Source organism: Cricetulus griseus, assembly GCF_003668045.3.
Source record: "Cricetulus griseus strain 17A/GY chromosome 1 unlocalized genomic scaffold, alternate assembly CriGri-PICRH-1.0 chr1_1, whole genome shotgun sequence".
Lineage (NCBI taxonomy): Eukaryota > Metazoa > Chordata > Mammalia > Rodentia > Cricetidae > Cricetulus > Cricetulus griseus.
The window spans coordinates 82,869,499-82,887,584 of record NW_023276807.1 but is presented as its reverse complement, the minus strand read 5'-3'; the positions used below and the strand labels follow the sequence as shown (position 1 = coordinate 82,887,584).

Sequence of the window (18,086 nt, the reverse complement as noted above, 5' to 3'; positions counted from 1 at the left end):
GATAAACCATATATATTATATATATATATATATATATATATATATATATATATGGTGTTTACACATAGTTATCAGTGTATTAATATGTGACTGCATTTATTCTGGTTATTAGGAATGACAATACTCTATATATACAAGATTTTTATATGAACATTATCTTGCCTTCTTTTGGAAATTATTTAATTTTAAAGTCAATGAAATAAAACAACTTTAAAAATTCAATTCCTTAGTTGGACATTTCAAGTGTTTACTAGCCACAGAGTTAACTGGATCTGACAATGCCACATTAAAACATTTCCACAGTCAAAGTTTTATGAAGAGATCTGTAGACTATGTGAAACCTTGTGCCTAAAGTACAGCACTGCTTCAGTGTAGTCACAAACCAAATAATGGTGTCAGTCAAAAATGTACCACATACATGATGGTGGGCTTTAAGATTATAATGGGAATTTAAAAATGTATAGCTGAAGAAGACGTAAGAGAAGATAAAACACAAGAAAAAAAAAAAAAAAAAAGAAGAAGAAGCATCAACAAGATTCACAGTGACATTGAGTGGAAATGAGGCTGGTTTCTAACCCCATGCTCCAGTGAGCATCCTCAGCATTCCAATGGGAACAGTGGTAGGAGCCAGCATTCCTGCCTGTATTTGTGAGTTTTAAACAATGTTTTGCTGGCCTTGAATGTGTTACCCTCCAACCTCAGCCTCCTGAACACTGGAATTATTGGCCATGCCCAATTTATGCTTGTGTTATTACAAAGGAATAAAAAAGCTTTAAAAAATTAAGTTTACAAAGAAAAATTATAATAGGCTAGGGTCAATTTATTATTGAAAAAACTTTCATAAATCAGTGAGACTAAAGTATACAGTATCCATAAAGTCTATAATAGTGGATATTAATACCCTGGGCATTTACAATCACTCGATATTCGCTCACAGAACCAACTTTGGGTTCAGCAATTTCCATTTATCATATGTATCTCACACAGATCATTTTTTGTTTCTGCTATACCTTACTGGGTTTAGGTGTCTTCTACATGAAAGTACTTAGCACAGTATTACAAAGGGCCTACATTATTCATACAGTTAAAAGGCTATCTAGAGCCCATGTTTACAGTAGGCTGTACCAAGTAGGTTTATGTGAGAATATTCTATTTTGGTTGCATGGCCACAAAATTACCTAACAATTCAGACCATTGTCATCATTCTTTTTCTTTTAAAAATCATGTGTATTTGTGTATGTGGTATAAACGAACACCTGTGTAGAGGAGGCCTCTGAGTGTCCTGCTCTATCTCTCCTTGCCTGATTCCCTTGACCTTTATCTCAATGAACCTGAAGCTAGGGTAACAACCAGTAAGCCTCAGAGATCTTCCTGATTCTAGTCCTATAGTGCCGAGGTTATGGTTACAGGCACACACAGCTGTGCCGCCTTGCCTTTTGCACAGTGTGTTAGAGATTCAAATTCAGCCCATGCAGCCATTTCTTCAGCCATCATACATTACCATTCTTAAGCAGTATCTGAATATAGTTACAAATAATACAGAATGACCCATATAAAATCAGAACTAGGCATAATAAGGCCTTTATGAGTATCCCCCCCACTCCATCTCTCTCTCTCACACACACACATCTACAGAAAGTCACACATAGAGCATTACACCTGAGAAACAGCTTTTCCAAGTTTATTGGCCATCAACCCTCAATAGCATCAGTAAGCTAAGTCTTTATATGTGCTCCAATTACTGGCAACAGAAAATTAGAATTGTAAAACAGACACATAAAGACCTGAGATACTTACGTTTTGCCCATAATTTGACTGCTCTTAGGGTGAGTCTAAAAGTTTCTTTATTTGGCACTAAGTGCAAAATTTCATCAGTAACTCTGCACCCTGAAAAAGACAAAGCATTGATTTTTTTCACTAAAGAACAAAACTCAGTCAATTCAAATGGTCTCAACGTTCAAACTCTCAAATGCTAAAAATATGAATGATAAGTCAGGATGCATTTAAAATTCTAAAACACACATGAAAAGTTCCTTCATTTTTGAAGAACTGAAAGTACATAGGTAAAGAAATCCACTGCTGAAGTAGAGTCTTAGGTCCTTTTCAGTTTCTTCTACATCTGATTTAATCACAATGCCTCCAAATTATAAAGCTGCTTTGTTTCAATAAAAACCTTTCCATAGAGAAGTGTAATTCACTATTACATTCAGATAATCTGTGAGGTCAAATCTATTTTTATAAGAATACTATATCTTTGTTTGCCATTTTCAAAGTATGTTAACATTGCATTGATGGGGAAATGACAATGAAGGCTAAAACTATTGTTACCTTTCAAGTCAATCATGACAGTGGCAACACAGTATAGTAGTACACAATGTATCTTCACTACTACCACAGTTAAGAAAAAACAAAAGGAGAGGAGTGTGACATCATTTCAGTTGTAGGCTAAAAGTATCTGTTACTTTAAAGTAATATCTCCTTACTTGAAGTTATAACTGGCAAATAAACAAGGTTCCACACTGGATAGTCAATAGATAATCTCAGAAAAATAAACTAAGTAAGCTCATTGCCTCAAGGAAAACAATGGGACTACTTATTGTGGATAAGAGAATTTAAGCTTTCAAGCTATATTAGTTATAAATCACTTGTCTCTGCTATTGTGAACCTGATAGCTTCTAATACTTTAAAGACTCTAATGGCAGATATGGTGCTAATATTAATTAATCAATACAACTTAAAAACTACTTTACAATGAAATCTGTGTTAACATTTGGAAGATAAAAATAACTTTGTAAACTAACATTTTCCAAATAACCAGAACAATAGGAAAAAAAAATGAAAAAACCCAAAAAACCAAAAACAGGCAAAGGCAAAAAGGCATTAGACAGATCACTGGATATTAATGTGAAAAGGCAATTCATGTCTTTTTATATTTTTAATAAAAATAAGATTTTAGATAACAGGCTGACTATAAAAGCAAGATAAGGAAATCTGAAAACAAAATCTATTTTAGATAAAGAATATTATTAATTTATCATGTTTTTTATTTCCAGTGAATTATAAATATTCTAAACACTTTTTATTTATGATATGGTAAATATTGACATAATCCAGATAAACAAGCATATTTTGGTGTTCTTGATAAATGGTAAAGGCTTACAAGGCTCCTGATAAAAGTCAGTTTATAATTCTTAACTTAATCTTTCAAATAAATCATACTTTCCAGGATGTTTAAATGTGATCGTACTATTTTTTTATAAAGAAAACTGTGACTGTAAATGCAAGGTCTCTCATACACTAAGCTTGTGCTCTAAAACTGAGCTATACTCCCAACTATTCTTAGCTGTTCACGTCTTAAAATAGTTCATTTAAAATTCTACAAAAAGGCTCTATATACTCAATTGTTTTTAAGCCAGCATCTAAGGTAAGTTTAGAAACTTACCATTTAAGCTGCGAATACACCTTATATCAAGGCTTCTTAGGCGAGAGTCGTCTCTTAGATCTAAATTATCTGATATGGTTTGTATTGCCAGTCTTGCAAAGACTAGATCAATCTTTGGAAAGAGGTAAAAAAGGAAAAAAAGAGACAAACAAATATTACTTTCCATTTTCCTTAGCCACAACTCAATTTGGGACATTCTAACAAAACATCAAAAGTCCTATGAAGTGATATAATGCAGGAAAATCACTGCAAGTCTTGAAATAAAGATGGAAGATCCAACACACATTTACATTCATTCCCTCTTGAAACTCAACTAAAGCATTAGGGAAAATGTGCTTTGTTTTTGGTTTAGTTTGTTTTGATTTTATGGCATAACCTAATAGGAAAATGAGACAGAAACAGCAGCAAAAAAGGCACAGAAGCTGGAAAGCAGGTGGACAGATGACAACAGACCCAGGAAACCTAAGAAAACAGATTTAAACATTTTACTCAAGAATAAGGACAGGTAGCTACAAATAAATACATAAATGTAAAAGAACATTTAGAAAATATAAAAAGTATTTTTAAAAAATTAAAAATAGCACAGTGGAAATCATTACAAAGTTTGAAAGACAAGAAAACACCAAAAGGCAAAATAAAAATATGAAGATGTAGCTAATAAGTGAGAAAGAAGAATTTGTGTGTGTGTGCATGCTTTTTATTTGTTTATATTTATAGAAGCTGTTCTGGAGGCTCAACAGACAAATGTTAAGATTCCATGAAAAAAGACACATGTGTGTAAACAAAGGTAGGAAATCAAAAAAAAAAAAAAAACAACTCAGTAAGAGTTCCAAGAACTGAAGGAGTTTCCATACTAAAAGGACTATTGCATGCCAAGCACATCAGTTAAAAACACACATTAAAGCATATTATCAACATGAATTCTAAAAGTATAAACACAAAATCAGAACAACTAAACAAGAGACAAAAATGGTCATACATACAAAGAAAACAGACTAAAAATGGTGTATTTTTCAACAGCACAGAAGCTACAAAACAACAAAGGCCTTAAAATATGTAAAAAGTTATTTCCTACCTAGAATGATGTACTCAGCAAAATTATGAATTCAGGGATTTTTAAGCATGCAAGATAAAAAGAAAACAAATTCTTTTTCAGAAATCCAATGGATGAGCTCCAGTAAAATGGTACCATATCTAGAAAGAAGAAAATTCTAGAATAGGAATAGAAACTTTGAGGAAGATGGTAGAGAACAAGATGCCAGCTGTTCCCCAAGATGGGCATCAGTAGGCTAAGACAAGAATAGGTGAGAAGATCCAGTGGACTTTTTCTCAAGATGCTGATGACTCTTAGCTTAAAAAAGATTCTGATGACTGGAGAAGACTGGGTTTAAATTAGACATAAGAATAACAACCAAACTAACAGAACTAAATAAACAGTAACTCCTGGGGAAAAAATGTTATAAAGCAAAAAAATGGGTAATTCAGTACACTCAGTACTGAACTTTGAAAATTGTTTCAAGATAATAATATAAACAGAATACTGCTCCAAATAAAATTATAACAGCAGTTATTTTAGATGATTATGGAATGAGGACAGCTGTGTACAAAAAGCATGAGGGGAGAGATGGAGGTTGGTTTGTTGTCCAGGGTGAGTGGTCAAGAGAAATGGGAAAGGCGGCAAAAAGACTACTATTTAATTCCAGTGCCAGGTAAGCTGGTACACACCTGTAATTTTAAGTCCCAGGAAGCCAGCTACAGTTGTATAGTGAAATTATTTCAAAACCCAAGTCCAAACTAAGCAAAAAAAGTGCCAATGCCAAGTCTGATTTTGAAACAAAATTTACAGGTTAAATATTTCAAATGTCAAGTAAAAAACACATTAAATACTTACTTCAATTCCATCAAATTCAAATTTTATAACAGGCACAAAGGCATCTTCTACAGCCTATAAAAGAGGAAGAAAAATAACATGGGTTAATCCTTTATCATTCCTAACTTCCAATACTGTATCTTTTCCTTTAATTTGTATTTTATTCAGTAAAAAAAAAAAAAGGTAAAAAAAACCATTTTTGGTCTAATATGCAGGCTAAGGCCTTCTACTTTATAACTTGTATTATTTAGGTCACACATATGTCTCTGCACCTATTATTTAATTTATCCTGTTAAGAATATCTGTCAGAAACTAGAAGGCAGAACTACTGTCATCTGGGTACTATTTGTGAGGTTTAAATTGAAAATTGATTATTATAAAAAGCATTAAGTATAAACTATATGGTGAACCACTCCTGTTATCCTGGCACTCAGGAGAAGCAGGGGAGTTCAAAAGTTCAAGGTTACTGCTGGCTACATGAGTTTGAGCATGGTGTGTGCATGAGACTCCTAAAAAACTACAAAAGCATTAGTGTTAATTTTTAAAATATCTAGAGCTCTTATCTAATCTATCAAAGAAGAATGCTAAGGGCTGGCTCAGCTCAGTACTTGACCTGCAAACATGAGACCTAGCACAATGGTGCACTAGGGAGGAGCCAAGAAGATCCCTAGAGCTCACTGACCAGTAAGTTTACCCTAACTGGTGATTCTAGGCCAATGAAGAATCTGACAGGAGGCAGACAATGTTCTTGAGGAGGACACTCAAAAGTTGTCCTGTGGCCTTCATAAGCAACACATAAGAGTATGATCACCCCCACACACCTGCAAACCCATACATACAAAATTACACTGGTAGAACTGAGGCCAGTGTTTTATAGATTGCTAGTATGGAAACGTTACTTGCTAAATGAAGGACTAGATATATACACAGTCATTAGCTGAACCTTAAACATAATATCATCCACAATCTGATGTATACCAATCATTTATCAGATATTACAGTAAGTGGTTTGAGTCTACTATCACATTAATCGTGGAAAAACAACTCATAATATCACCAAATCTCTATTTTCTAGATGAGAAAACCGAGGCTCCGTCACATAGCTAAGATCTATGAGCTACAGGTGTAGAGTCTTAGATATAAAAGCACTCCAAGGAGCTATAAACCATGTTCCTAATTTCTATGTGTGATATTACCAAGATATAGCAAGTGAAGAGGTATGCCAATAATCCCAAATCCTTGATTTTACAGCTGTTTCTAACTTCAAAATATCTGATGCCAAAGGATACTCACTCTTAAGTTTCTAATGCCATCTTGATGTTTCAACTTTTCAAAGAAGGACTGAAAAAAATCTGATCTCTCCACATGTCTTGGGGCTACACAAAGTGCATCAATATCAGCTCCTATAGAAATAAAGTAATTTCTTAAGAAGGATATCATATATTTTCATTAAAGCTCACATAAATACAGAACTAAGTATGGAAGATGAGCTTATATAAGATAATGTTAACAATGTTTATTAACAGTAGTAAGATAATGGGAACTATGTTCTATACTCGATAAAAGTGAGCAACTTCAACAGTTTACTAAAAATTCTTATCACTAGAACATAACTAAACAGCAGTTACCTTTGGTGTGTACTCCAAGCCTGTAAGATCCAAATGTGAAAATTTTACCACCAACAGTAGCCACAACAGAAGGTGGGAGATTCTAAAATAAAGCAAAAGGCATTCAATCATTTAAGTTATTTTGCATAAAGAGCACCTAAATGTTTACTATCTTTTACAGGACAACCAATTTGTCAATCTTGGTCAAAAGATGTGTAAAAGTACTTTAAGGTTCCTTTAAGGAACTCAACTATCAAAATCTTGGTCAAACTCATCTTCTCTTTAGTTTTTGTAACAAGTATGTTTAATTGTTTGCTATTAGTTTTTCAACCTTCCTCAAGAATGAAGCTGTTCTTGATGGGGAACTCCTTTAACTCTATCATAAAAAAAGCACCCCCCCACCACCCCCAAGCTGGGTAGTGGCTCATGCCTTTAATCCTAGCTTTCTGAAGGCAGAGGGAGGCAGGCAGATCTGTGAGTTTGAAGCCAGTCTGGTCTACAGAGCAAGCTCCAAGACAGCCAGGCTACACATAGAAACTCTGTCAAGAAAGAACACACACACACACACACACCACACACACACACACACACACACACACACACACACACACACACACCTTTTTAACCTTTCTCACACACACACACACACATACACACACACACACCCCTTTTTAACCTTTCTCAGAGCCAATTCCAAGTGCTTATCAGGTATTTCCACTTGTACTCTGATCTACTTAATATCTATGCCTTAAACATTCCTTCTATGCTACAAATCAGATAGGCCTTTTATTTCATTATTTCTTTCTGTTTTATGGGTGACATATTTGTGTTTGTTTGAAGCAGGGTTTCTTGTAGCTCAACTGGCTTCAAATGAACTTCTATTCTTCCAGTCTCCATCTACTAAGTGCTGAGATTATTGGCCTGCACCACCACATCCAGCTTGACTTGATAATTTTTAGTAAGCACTGAGGTTACAGGAGTATGGTGCCACACCCATTTTTTAAAAAATCAGGTCACAGGGTTCTGAACTCAGGTTTTCTTGCTAGTGTGGCAAATACTCTGTCAGCCGAGTTCTCTTTCCAGAGACATCTTTTTAGTAAGCAATTCTCACCTCATTCAACTATAATTAAATTTATCAGAGGTGAGAAATGGGTCTGTACTGTTTGCTAGCCATCTATAGTTCCAGATTTCAGGTGACTAACCTGAATAAAATTATCTATACAACAGACAACTATTTTCTCTGTTTAATGCATCTTAATGTTTCAAGAGTCTCACAACTAGCTAGAAAGGAGTCAATAAATTTATTAATGACTTACATTAATAAAAATGATAAGTAAGCCAGAACATATAAAAAAATCATTTTACTTTTCTATGTTAAAAAAAGGATAATCCTTGCTGGTGTGGTGGTAAACACCTTTAATCCCAGCACTTCAAGGAAGAGGCAGGCAGATCTCTGTGAGTTTATGGCCAGCCTTGTCTACAATAGAGAGTTCCATAATAGTCAGGGAGACATAGTGAGACACTGTCTCAAAAAAAAGAAAGAAAAAAGGATGATCCTTGCATTTTTATGAGAAAGTGGTATGCTGAATTACAGGACAATATATTTTTATACAGCCACAGAACTTAACTAAAATTATTTTATCTGTGCTGTAAAGTATCTCAACAATATTCAAGTGATCTTTGACTTAGCTCAAACCCTTCAGTTATTTATTTCCCAAATTAGGATATGCATAAATGAAAATATATTACTGATACAATGACTAGTTACTTTAATCTACTAGATAGATGTTAAAGTTGACTTTTTGATTATTCATGACCAGCATATCACCTCCAGAATCTAACTTACCCAACATTCTTAGCTACTGTTATGACCTTCCTTGAGACATCAGAAATGAGCCAGTCTTTTGGCAACAAAAGTAAATAACAAAGATTAGACTAAATTTAATGACTAAAGTCTTAAGTCTTTAGAAGTTCATTACCTTATTCTAAGTTAAAAGAATCAATCCTACAGATTTATCAGATGTATAAAATAAACAAGAATGCTAATAGAAAGTTTCTAAATCCATGTAGACTATAGGGCAGAAAAAGACTTTGTAAGTAGATATACATTAAACTGAGTACTGTTAAGGGAAGAGAATACTATATGAACAAACAAAAACACTTAAATTGCAAGAGTTAGGGCCATAAGGCCAGTGGATTGGTTTAATTTGAGCAGTGTTCCTGGGAGTATTGGAAGGCAGTAAGGATCTTAGGGAGGCTGGACTGACAGGGAGGTAGGAGGTTCTTAGGTCATAGGAAGTGTGCCTTCAAAGGGGATTATGTAGGATGCCACTGATTGCTTCTTAGTTGGACTTGCAACATTTTCTCTGACATTCACTCCACTCCTGTTACTGTCATCTGCTTGCTGTCCCCTGCCTCCCACCACCACCACTAGCTCAAAACTTTAGGGTTGTCTTAACTTGGATCTGATCCTCCAAAACTGTAGCTAGCTTAACCTTTTCTTCCTAAATAGTCTATCTCAGGAATTAGGTATAGTGATAAGAAGCCGACTGACTAATAAAGACTTTTACCACCTAGTTGAAGTGTAAAGTCTGTGTTTTTTGGTTTTTTGTTTTTTTTTAAGTAAAATCTCCTCAACCTGAAAAGTCTAGCCTAGTACATGGGAGTCAAACTAGACATTTTTATAGACTTGCAGCTATCATTGGCGATCTCTGGGGGAAAGCCTTATTTAGAAATTCAATTGTCTAGAGCACTTTATTCCCTAATATGTTAGACAGCCTGGTTTTTGTTGTTGTTCAATATGGAAGCTAGTGGCTAACTTACTGTAAATCAAAATGGAGAGCTACAAAATTACAGTATTCATTTAAAATGAAATACTTATTTTGTTATAGTTGTAAGATATAAAAGTCAAAACTAATGGATTGAACCTGTGTTTTATTTGCTCACAAACTGGCACATACTATTACTATTCTGCAAAAGGACAGTCACAGCAGAGAAAAAGAAAACTGCCTTTTGCAAACAAAACAAAAAAGCATCCTTCTGAAGACACAAAAGTAGACATCCATATACTGAATAAAATTACTACTCAACACAAATATAGAGTCTACTTTAAAGTACTTCAGATAGTTTGACTCTTATATATCATTGTTAGAATGAAAAATGAATTCTATCCAGTTTTAATCTTACCTTACTTTCACTGATGTCGGAAATCCATTCTTTTACTAAATTGTTCAATTTACCAAGAACAACCAGCCTATAAGAAAAGATGAGCGCTGTTAGAGTTATACTGTAAGACAAAAACAAAAAATGTTAATATTAAAGAAATAAACACAAGGTAGAAACTTTGTAACAATGCTACATTACATCCATATTATAAATGTGCTAATGCTATCACATCTGTTGATACATAAAACATCTGAGAGATCTAAGAGTCCAGATATGATAAGTGGGATGATAATATTTTGATATTTTGAGTTGTCTTCAAAAAATTAAAAAACCTAATATAAATCACTAAGTTACCTTCAATGAAGCAAACTGAACTGTCACCCCTGCCTTACTATAGAATTACATCAGTGAAGTGTGGTACTAGAGACTATATTCTCTCTCACTGGTACTCATGGTTTTTGTGTAATTAAAATAGGTAAGTTAATTAGTGGATAATATTTGTGAAATAATACTTAACTAATGCAGTTTGGTACTATTAAATTTTAAACCAATGGCATAAACGTCCACATTTTTAAAAACAAATGTAGGCATCCTATAAACACATGGAAAACTATCTCCTGATCCTTACAAATTTGCTTCCTTCTCAGTCTCCCCCACCCAAATGGACTTAATCCAGTAAGATGCAGGGACTGAAAATCTTGGACTCATCTTTGGAAACTGTCTTTATGTCATGAAATAACCCACCTGTAGTACATCTAAATTATACTACTTATTTCTACTGTCACCCTCACGTTTCAAGTCTTATTTCTTTTTTTTTTTAAGATTTTATTTATTATGCATACAACATTCTGCTTCCATGTGTATCTGCACACCAGAAGAGGCCACCAGATCTCATAACAGATGGTTGTGAGCCACTGTGTGGTTGCTGGGAATTGAACTCAGGACCTCTGGAAGAACAGCCAGTGCTCTTAACCTCTGAGCCATCTCTCCAGCCCCTCAGGTCTTATTTCTAACCTGGGTTATTATAATGACCTTTTAACCAATCTCTCTGCTTCTGCTTTTGTCCCCTGATCCCTGCCACCCTTTAGAGATTATTCCTAACACAATGGCTGGAGTAACTGTTAAAACATGAGTCAGATCATGCTAATCTTCTATTCAAAACCCTAAGAGGTTTCAATTTCCAAAAATTTTATAGTGGCTTACAAAGTGCCCTCACCCTCTAGGCTCCTTCCTACTGCTATTTCTTTGTCTTAAGTTTCTCCCATTTACTCGTTCTGCTTTAGACACCTTGAAAGATCTTTTGCTATATAGTCCTCAAATATACTGACCACACACACACTCACCATAGGCTTTCTGCCAGAACACACTTTCTTCAAATATCCACATGGCCCCCTTCCTCAACTTTAAATTTTCCTTAAGTGTCTCTTTCATTGAGGTTTCTCTAAAGACTTCTACACCCAACTTTATTTTTCCAACCAGTACTTATCATGTGTAACACTCTTAATTGCTTATTTGACTAGTTGTTAGTAGTCTCCTTTCCTAATCCCTATGAAAAATAAAAGTTCCAAGACAGCCAAGGCTTTTCTTTTGTTGGAAATTTTATACACTTAGGCAGGGATCATTAAGCACTCAACATGTATGAGTTAATGATTAAACAGTATACTGTAAAAATACTTTATAGTTTCAATGACTTACCTATGGTTCAGTTCTTCCTCATCTTCAAATACTCCAAATGGTTTCATGGCATCAATTAATTTCTGTGTATAAATATGATCAATTTCTTTGGGACATGCCAGACTAATTGGAGAGGTAATTCCATAATGCCTTTGTTGATGCTGGCTGTCCAGCATAGTGTTTCTGTTCAAGAAAAAAGAAAAAGAGGAAAAATGTTAAGTATTGTTTCACACCAATACACTGAACCTCTCAATCCACTCAGGTTATTTAAGCTACCTTAACAGTTTGTTGAACATTACCAATGGTATCACTTAAAAGGGGTGGGGGGTGGGGTCAGGTGGGTATTTGATCTTCATGAAGGGCTTTTCACATCGTCTCCAGCTTTCATGGTTGTCTTTTCAAGCCCAAAGCAGTATGTGTGTATCAAGAAAACTATATCAACACCACTCAGCTCAAATGCAAAGAGCCTGAATAGGGCCAGTGCCAGGGCTACCTCACTACACTCCACAGACTGAGTCAAGTACTGTCTAGATTATAGAATCTAGAAAGACACTTGAAAGACACTCAGTAAAAACAACAATTTTTCAACAAGTATAACATTCCATCATAAGATCCTTAGGACTGGAACCTAAAAAAAAAAAAAAAAACCAAAAAAAAAAAAAAAAAAACCCTCACAACTAGGCTAGTCCTTGGGAAATTACATTAACACCTTTGCCTTGAATCAGAATTTACAGTTCCAATATTTTGCGACTATATTTAATATTCTCTTCATTTTAGGTTGGAGTTCATACCTTTTCACACACTGAATAACTATTGAATTCATTACACTAAATAGCAACCCCCCCCCCTTTGGGTTTTGAGACAGGGTTTCTCTGCGTAGCTTTGGAGCTTCTCCTGGCACTCAATTTGTAGACCAGGCTGGCCTCAAACTCATAGAGATCCACCTGCCTCTGCCTCCCAAGTGCTGGGATTAAAGGCCTGGCCACCACTGCCCAGGTAAATAGCAACATTTTAAAGGATATAAGTGACTTTTAACAGACTGTAGCCAGTAGGAACTGCCTAATCCCAGCAGCTCATCGACAAAAGCAGAAGCAAGTTTATGGCCAGTCTGGGCTGCTTGAAACCTCATCTCAACAAACAGCCTATATACCTTTGAAATGACTTAATGAATAATAAGGGCGTATCAAAACCAACTTTAATTTCTCCCCATTTTCATATTGCTGTAGACTAAACAAAACATCAATTAATTATTCCAAGTTGCATATCTCCTTAAAGATTTGTTTTTTTCATATCTAAGAGAGGTAAGGTATTTGGGTATGTTTGTGTATGATAAATACATTATGCAGATAGATTTTCACATAATCCAACAACTCTGAGAAGCAAGTCTCAAGGTCTCCCCCACCTCTCCATCCTCCCCTCCATAACTACTTCAGCTCTGACAATTCCTTGTTGCACTTTACTTGAATCCTCAAAAAGTTGGCTATCTAGAACTCTACTGGGCTCTAAAGTTCCCTTGTGGGAGAATAGGAAAGTAAATAAATACCCCCACATACCCTTCAACCTATCAATTTCATTTACAAGTAAAAACCTTACAAAAATTTTACTGCGGGTAAATTAGATATGTGAATAGAATGTTCATTGACAGTCTGTAAAGAAAATATAAATAACCTAAAGTAGTCACTAAAAGGACTGCATTGGGGTGTGTTTATACATGGAATACATGAGTTAATAACATTTAATTAGAAATGAAAATAATAACCGAGAAAGGTCAGAGAGAACATGTTCTAAAGAATCAGGCTGCGGAGTAGTAATTGTGATAATACCTATAAACAGTTTAAAACAAGTACAATGGGTATGAACACAAGAATATGTAGTATTAACATTAAAAATGAAGCAACAATAACAACCAAATTCAGTACTTCGGGGGGCCTTGGAAGAGCGACAAGAATGGGAGTCAGATGTATTGGAATGCTTGACTTCTTTTAAAGAAAGAAGAAAGACTAAAGCGGTAAGAACACTCCCCACGCTATTCTTTGGGAGAAACGGGTAGTGGCTACCCAAATGGTGTTTTTGTTTTTCTGTGCATTTTTCCGTATGTTGAAATTATTTCCGGACAAAGTGAAATGCAAGAAGCTCTAATAAATTCTTGGCAAGTACAGAAACTGCTTCTGACTTATCAAAGTGTGAGCAGGAGACACCACCCGGTAGACACTGTGGGTCTGCGGGAAGGAATGGGGTAGGAGGGGGTTTAGCCCTTCTCTCAGAGCAACCCCAAACCTACGGGCTGGGCTGGGTCACTCCCTCCGTAAGACCTGAAGACGGCGGGTCCAGCCGGGAGGAGGGGGAGGCAGAGGGATGGTATTTGCGCCAATGCAGACAGGAGCAGACGGGCTCAGACAGGGCTGGGGCAGGAGAGTGACCGACCGTTTTTCTCCTCAGCCACACGCGCCTTTCCCCCTCATCCTGGTCTGGGGGCGTCCTCAGAGGCGGGCGGGCGTGCGAGCGGGCGAGCGGGCGTGCGGGCGTGCGGGCGGCGGGGGGCTGACGGCGACTCCCGAATCCCCGCAGGGCGGCCAGGTGAGCCGCGGTAGGGGAGGTGCCCTTGCGGAGTGGCGGGCAGCGGAAAGCAGACGTCCCGGCCAGGCGGCCGGCCGGCTGGCGGGGCGCAGGGGCTGGAAGCCGCGGGCTGCCCACCTCAGCGCACCTCTCTCCACCTCGCCCTCAACCGCCGCCCCCACTTACGCAGACATCTCTTTCATCGCTTCCTGCGTCTCTCTCCAGCGAGTGCCTTTCGCTCTGGGGTCCCGCTACTGCCCTCTCTTCCTTCCTCTGTCCACTTCCCTTCGCTCGCTTGTAGCTCGCTTGCTCGCTCACTTCCCCGCTCGCTACGGCCGAGGCATTCAACCGAGTAGTGAAAACACCACAAAACCGGCTCTATTTATGACAATACAGCGCGGACGCCGCCAATATGGCGCTGCTTCCCAGGCTGCCTCTCGCCCTGTGCGGCCCCGCCCCCGGAGCCGCGGGCCCTCCCTCGGCCACGCCCCTAGCCTTGGGCTCCAGGCTCCCGCCCACCTCAAGTGTGAGCTCTTGCGGCAAACGCATCTGTCAGAACCTCGGGTCCTCCCTTTCTGTGGGACTGTCAACCCAGACAAATAACCTCTAGGACGGTTATTTGTCAATTTTCCCTCGTTTCTGCAATGAGAGCATCTAGAAAAGTCCGCTGCTTTTCCTAGCACCGTTTTAACTCTTCCGTTTTCCCACATCTTTAAGTCATAGACGTAATCAGTACACGTTGTGAACATTTTGTCGCCAGGGAGTCACACCCAATAATGTGAGACCTTAACACAATCATTTAAGGGAAGACAGGTTAGAAATAAATCAGTCTAACGTGTTCCTTTCTTCCTCGCAGTGGCACCTCCAAGCCCCGATTTATGAATCTGTGGCATTTAGCTGAGAGGCTGAACATGATCGCTACCAGTTAAAGGGTAAACCCAAGACCCCCCCCACCACCACACACAAATCTCACATTTTCAAATAGTGAAAATCATGTACTTTGTGATTGTGAAGATGAAAAGAGGGAGAAATTTACCGGTTTTAAAATGATAAAGGATAAAAGTAATTTCAAAGCATAAGTCTTTTCCTGCAGGAGTTAAGCTTGCTTGTTCAGGGAAAGTGACTCAATCACAGGAAGGGAGGAATTATCCATTTATTAATTTAAAGTATTTATTGAAAATCTTGTCTGTTAGTTTGCCATGCTCCAGGTTCTTTCTGATGCATTAAAAGAATATGTATGTTCAGAATTTCTCTACCAAAACAAAAGGTGGAGGAAAACTTCAGATATGAATGATATTCTTCTGCTGCAGAAGTATGTGTCACACGCTGCAGAAAACTAGATCCCTACCTTCAAGGGGTTGCTGTCTAGTGGAGAAGAACAGATATACACATGGGGTCCAGTAGTCATGAAGGGATCAAAAGAGGGCTGCCTAAACATGGTGGACAAGCCACCGGTAGCGTCCTAAAAGAGGGGATGCTGTTTATTAGAAGGATTTGGAGAGTAGAGATTTCAGTAGGTGATGAGGAGAAGACAAAATCTATTCTGGGAGGTATTGATTGAGTGGTAGCTAGAATGGGAATTGGCTCAAAGCAGACCCACATTTGCTATTTGCTAGCTTTGTGACCTCAAGAACTTTAAAATAAATGTTTAGCTTAACCTTGGGCTTTTTCTTTAAAAAATTAATTACATTCATTTTAGCCTGCATATGGGAGCCAGAGAGGTCTGTTCTCCTTTTCTACCATTTTGGTTTCAGGGACCAAAATTAGGTCCTTGGGTCTGGCAGTAAACATCTTTATCTACTGAGCCATAATAATAGTCCCAACTTTAAAAATTTTAAAGTATTTTGATATGCATATCTAATAAGAACACTGCTACACAATTGTAACATCACTGCATTCAGCCACTATTGATAGAATCAGAAGAGAGAGTGACACCCAAACTTTGCCTGTTCTAAAAGGCCCTCAGCCCTTTCTTTCATCTACTGTGACCAAGTGGTTTTGCTTGCTCTTCATTGTGAATGGTGGAGGACACCTTTTACCATCTCCTGCCTATACCCATAATTTATTGTCTCCTCAAAGAAGAAAGATGGCCTTCTCTGGTTTAGCTTTATTTTACTGTGCACTTAATTCAGCCCTGCATTTTAGCATAAATCCCTGGGTTTCTAATGATAAGTCTCTGTGGCTGGTACAGTTATAGTCAAGCCTCATACAGACTGTATCTTCAGAATTAGCCAGCCTCATATTTAAAATATTCTAGATAAATTTCTATCTACACAGACAATGCACACACTTCTTCCTTTGTCATTCCCTAAGCTATTTTTGGTGTGGTGTCTTTTGTTTTGTTTTGTTTTGTTTTTCTGAGACAGGGTTTCTCTGTTTATCCTTGGCTGTCCTGGAACTCACTCTGTAGACAAGGCTGGTCTTGAACTCATAGAAATCTATCTGCCTGTCTCTGTTTTATAAGTGCTGGGATTAAAGGTGTGTGCTACTATGTCCTGCTTCCACAGACTATTTACATTATCCAAGGTACTATGAATAATCTAGAGATTTATTTAAAGTGTATAGGAGGGTGTCCGTAGGTTATATGCAATATGTTAGACTTTTTTCTTCGTCTTCATTCCCTATTTACATAGCATCTTACATTGCTTTAGGCATCATAATTATCTGTGAATAGTTTAAAGTATATGTGATGATTTTCATAGGTTACATGCAATTGTAGTGAAATTTTATAGAAGGGACTTGAACCTGTTCATGTTGGAGCCAGTAAGAGGTCCTGAAAGTAGCTCCTTAGGATGTGAAGGGATGACTGTGCTCCCTTCACACAAGTTACTGCATTTTCTTGTTTTCAAAGTCAATTTGGTGCAGAGGAGTGAACAGGACAGGTGTCTGTTTATTTTCCTATACCTAGAATATATAAAACTAGGAACATCATTTGGATAATTCACAAGCCTTTTGATTTTGTTTTCTAGATGTAATTTTACCTTTATTATATGTATGCATTTGGTTGTGTGTGAAGAAATACACACATGCATGTAGGAGCGCAGAAATGAGCCAGGACATGCTGCAGCTGGAGTTTTAGCTGGATGTAAACTACCTCATATAGATGCTAGGAATCCTTCTCTGGCAGGCCATGCTACAAACCACTGAGCCATCTCTCTAGCCTCCACTGATTAAAAAAAAAATATTTACAGGAAATGATGCAAATATGAAAAAATTAAAAGAATGTTTATTATTTGTGTGTGTCAATGTGTGGTGGTCAGAGGACAACTTTTTGGAGTGGAGTGTCTCTCCCAACTTTATATGGGTTCCAGAAACAGAACTCAGGGTACCAGGCAGACATTTTAACCTGCTATGTCATCTTGACAGCCCTCAAAAGCCTGTTGTTTTAGAAGCATTTGCCCTTGAAAAGATCTCCAGTATCAAAAATCTGCATTTGCATGGCCTGCTTGTGATGTGAGGTTCCAGGGGTCTCTGAATAATTTTTTAATTAAAAAAAACTTGCTAGCATCAGGCATAGCAGTGCATAATTCCAGCACTTAGGAGTTAGAGACAGGAGGACCAGGAGTTCCATATCCTCCTCATTTACATAGTGTTCAAGGCCAACAAAACAAAACCTAGCTTTATTTACAGAGGCTTTGCACTGTAAGTTGAGATGTGAGATGCACCAAACCAAGCAAGGTAGCAATCAACAGCTTTCCAGGGATATGTCCTAAACCCTTCAGTTAGGGAACTCAGCATCCCCCTCCACGTGTTTGGAAGGACAGAAAACGTC

At 37.3% G+C, this 18,086-nt stretch overlaps 1 protein-coding gene across 4 annotated transcripts in view; it reads right to left on the bottom strand.

Moving 5' to 3' along the window:
* Papolg (poly(A) polymerase gamma) overlaps positions 1 to 14,749 on the bottom strand; it is a 29,169-nt gene extending 14,420 nt beyond the window's left edge. For 2 of the 4 annotated variants that reach the window (XM_027387999.2, XM_027388001.2), the window contains exons 1-8: positions 14,501 to 14,749; positions 11,780 to 11,941; positions 10,106 to 10,172; positions 6,941 to 7,022; positions 6,606 to 6,715; positions 5,334 to 5,387; positions 3,443 to 3,554; positions 1,798 to 1,887 (exon numbers count right to left, since the gene is read on the bottom strand). In XM_027387999.2, coding sequence (XP_027243800.1) covers positions 1,798 to 1,887; positions 3,443 to 3,554; positions 5,334 to 5,387; positions 6,606 to 6,715; positions 6,941 to 7,022; positions 10,106 to 10,172; positions 11,780 to 11,941; positions 14,501 to 14,517 — 694 coding nt within the window. In that variant the 5' untranslated portion in view covers positions 14,518 to 14,749. The other 2 variants (XM_027388000.2, XM_035452772.1) reach the window with 2 other exon arrangements.
* Between the last annotated feature and the right edge of the window lie 3,337 nt (positions 14,750 to 18,086).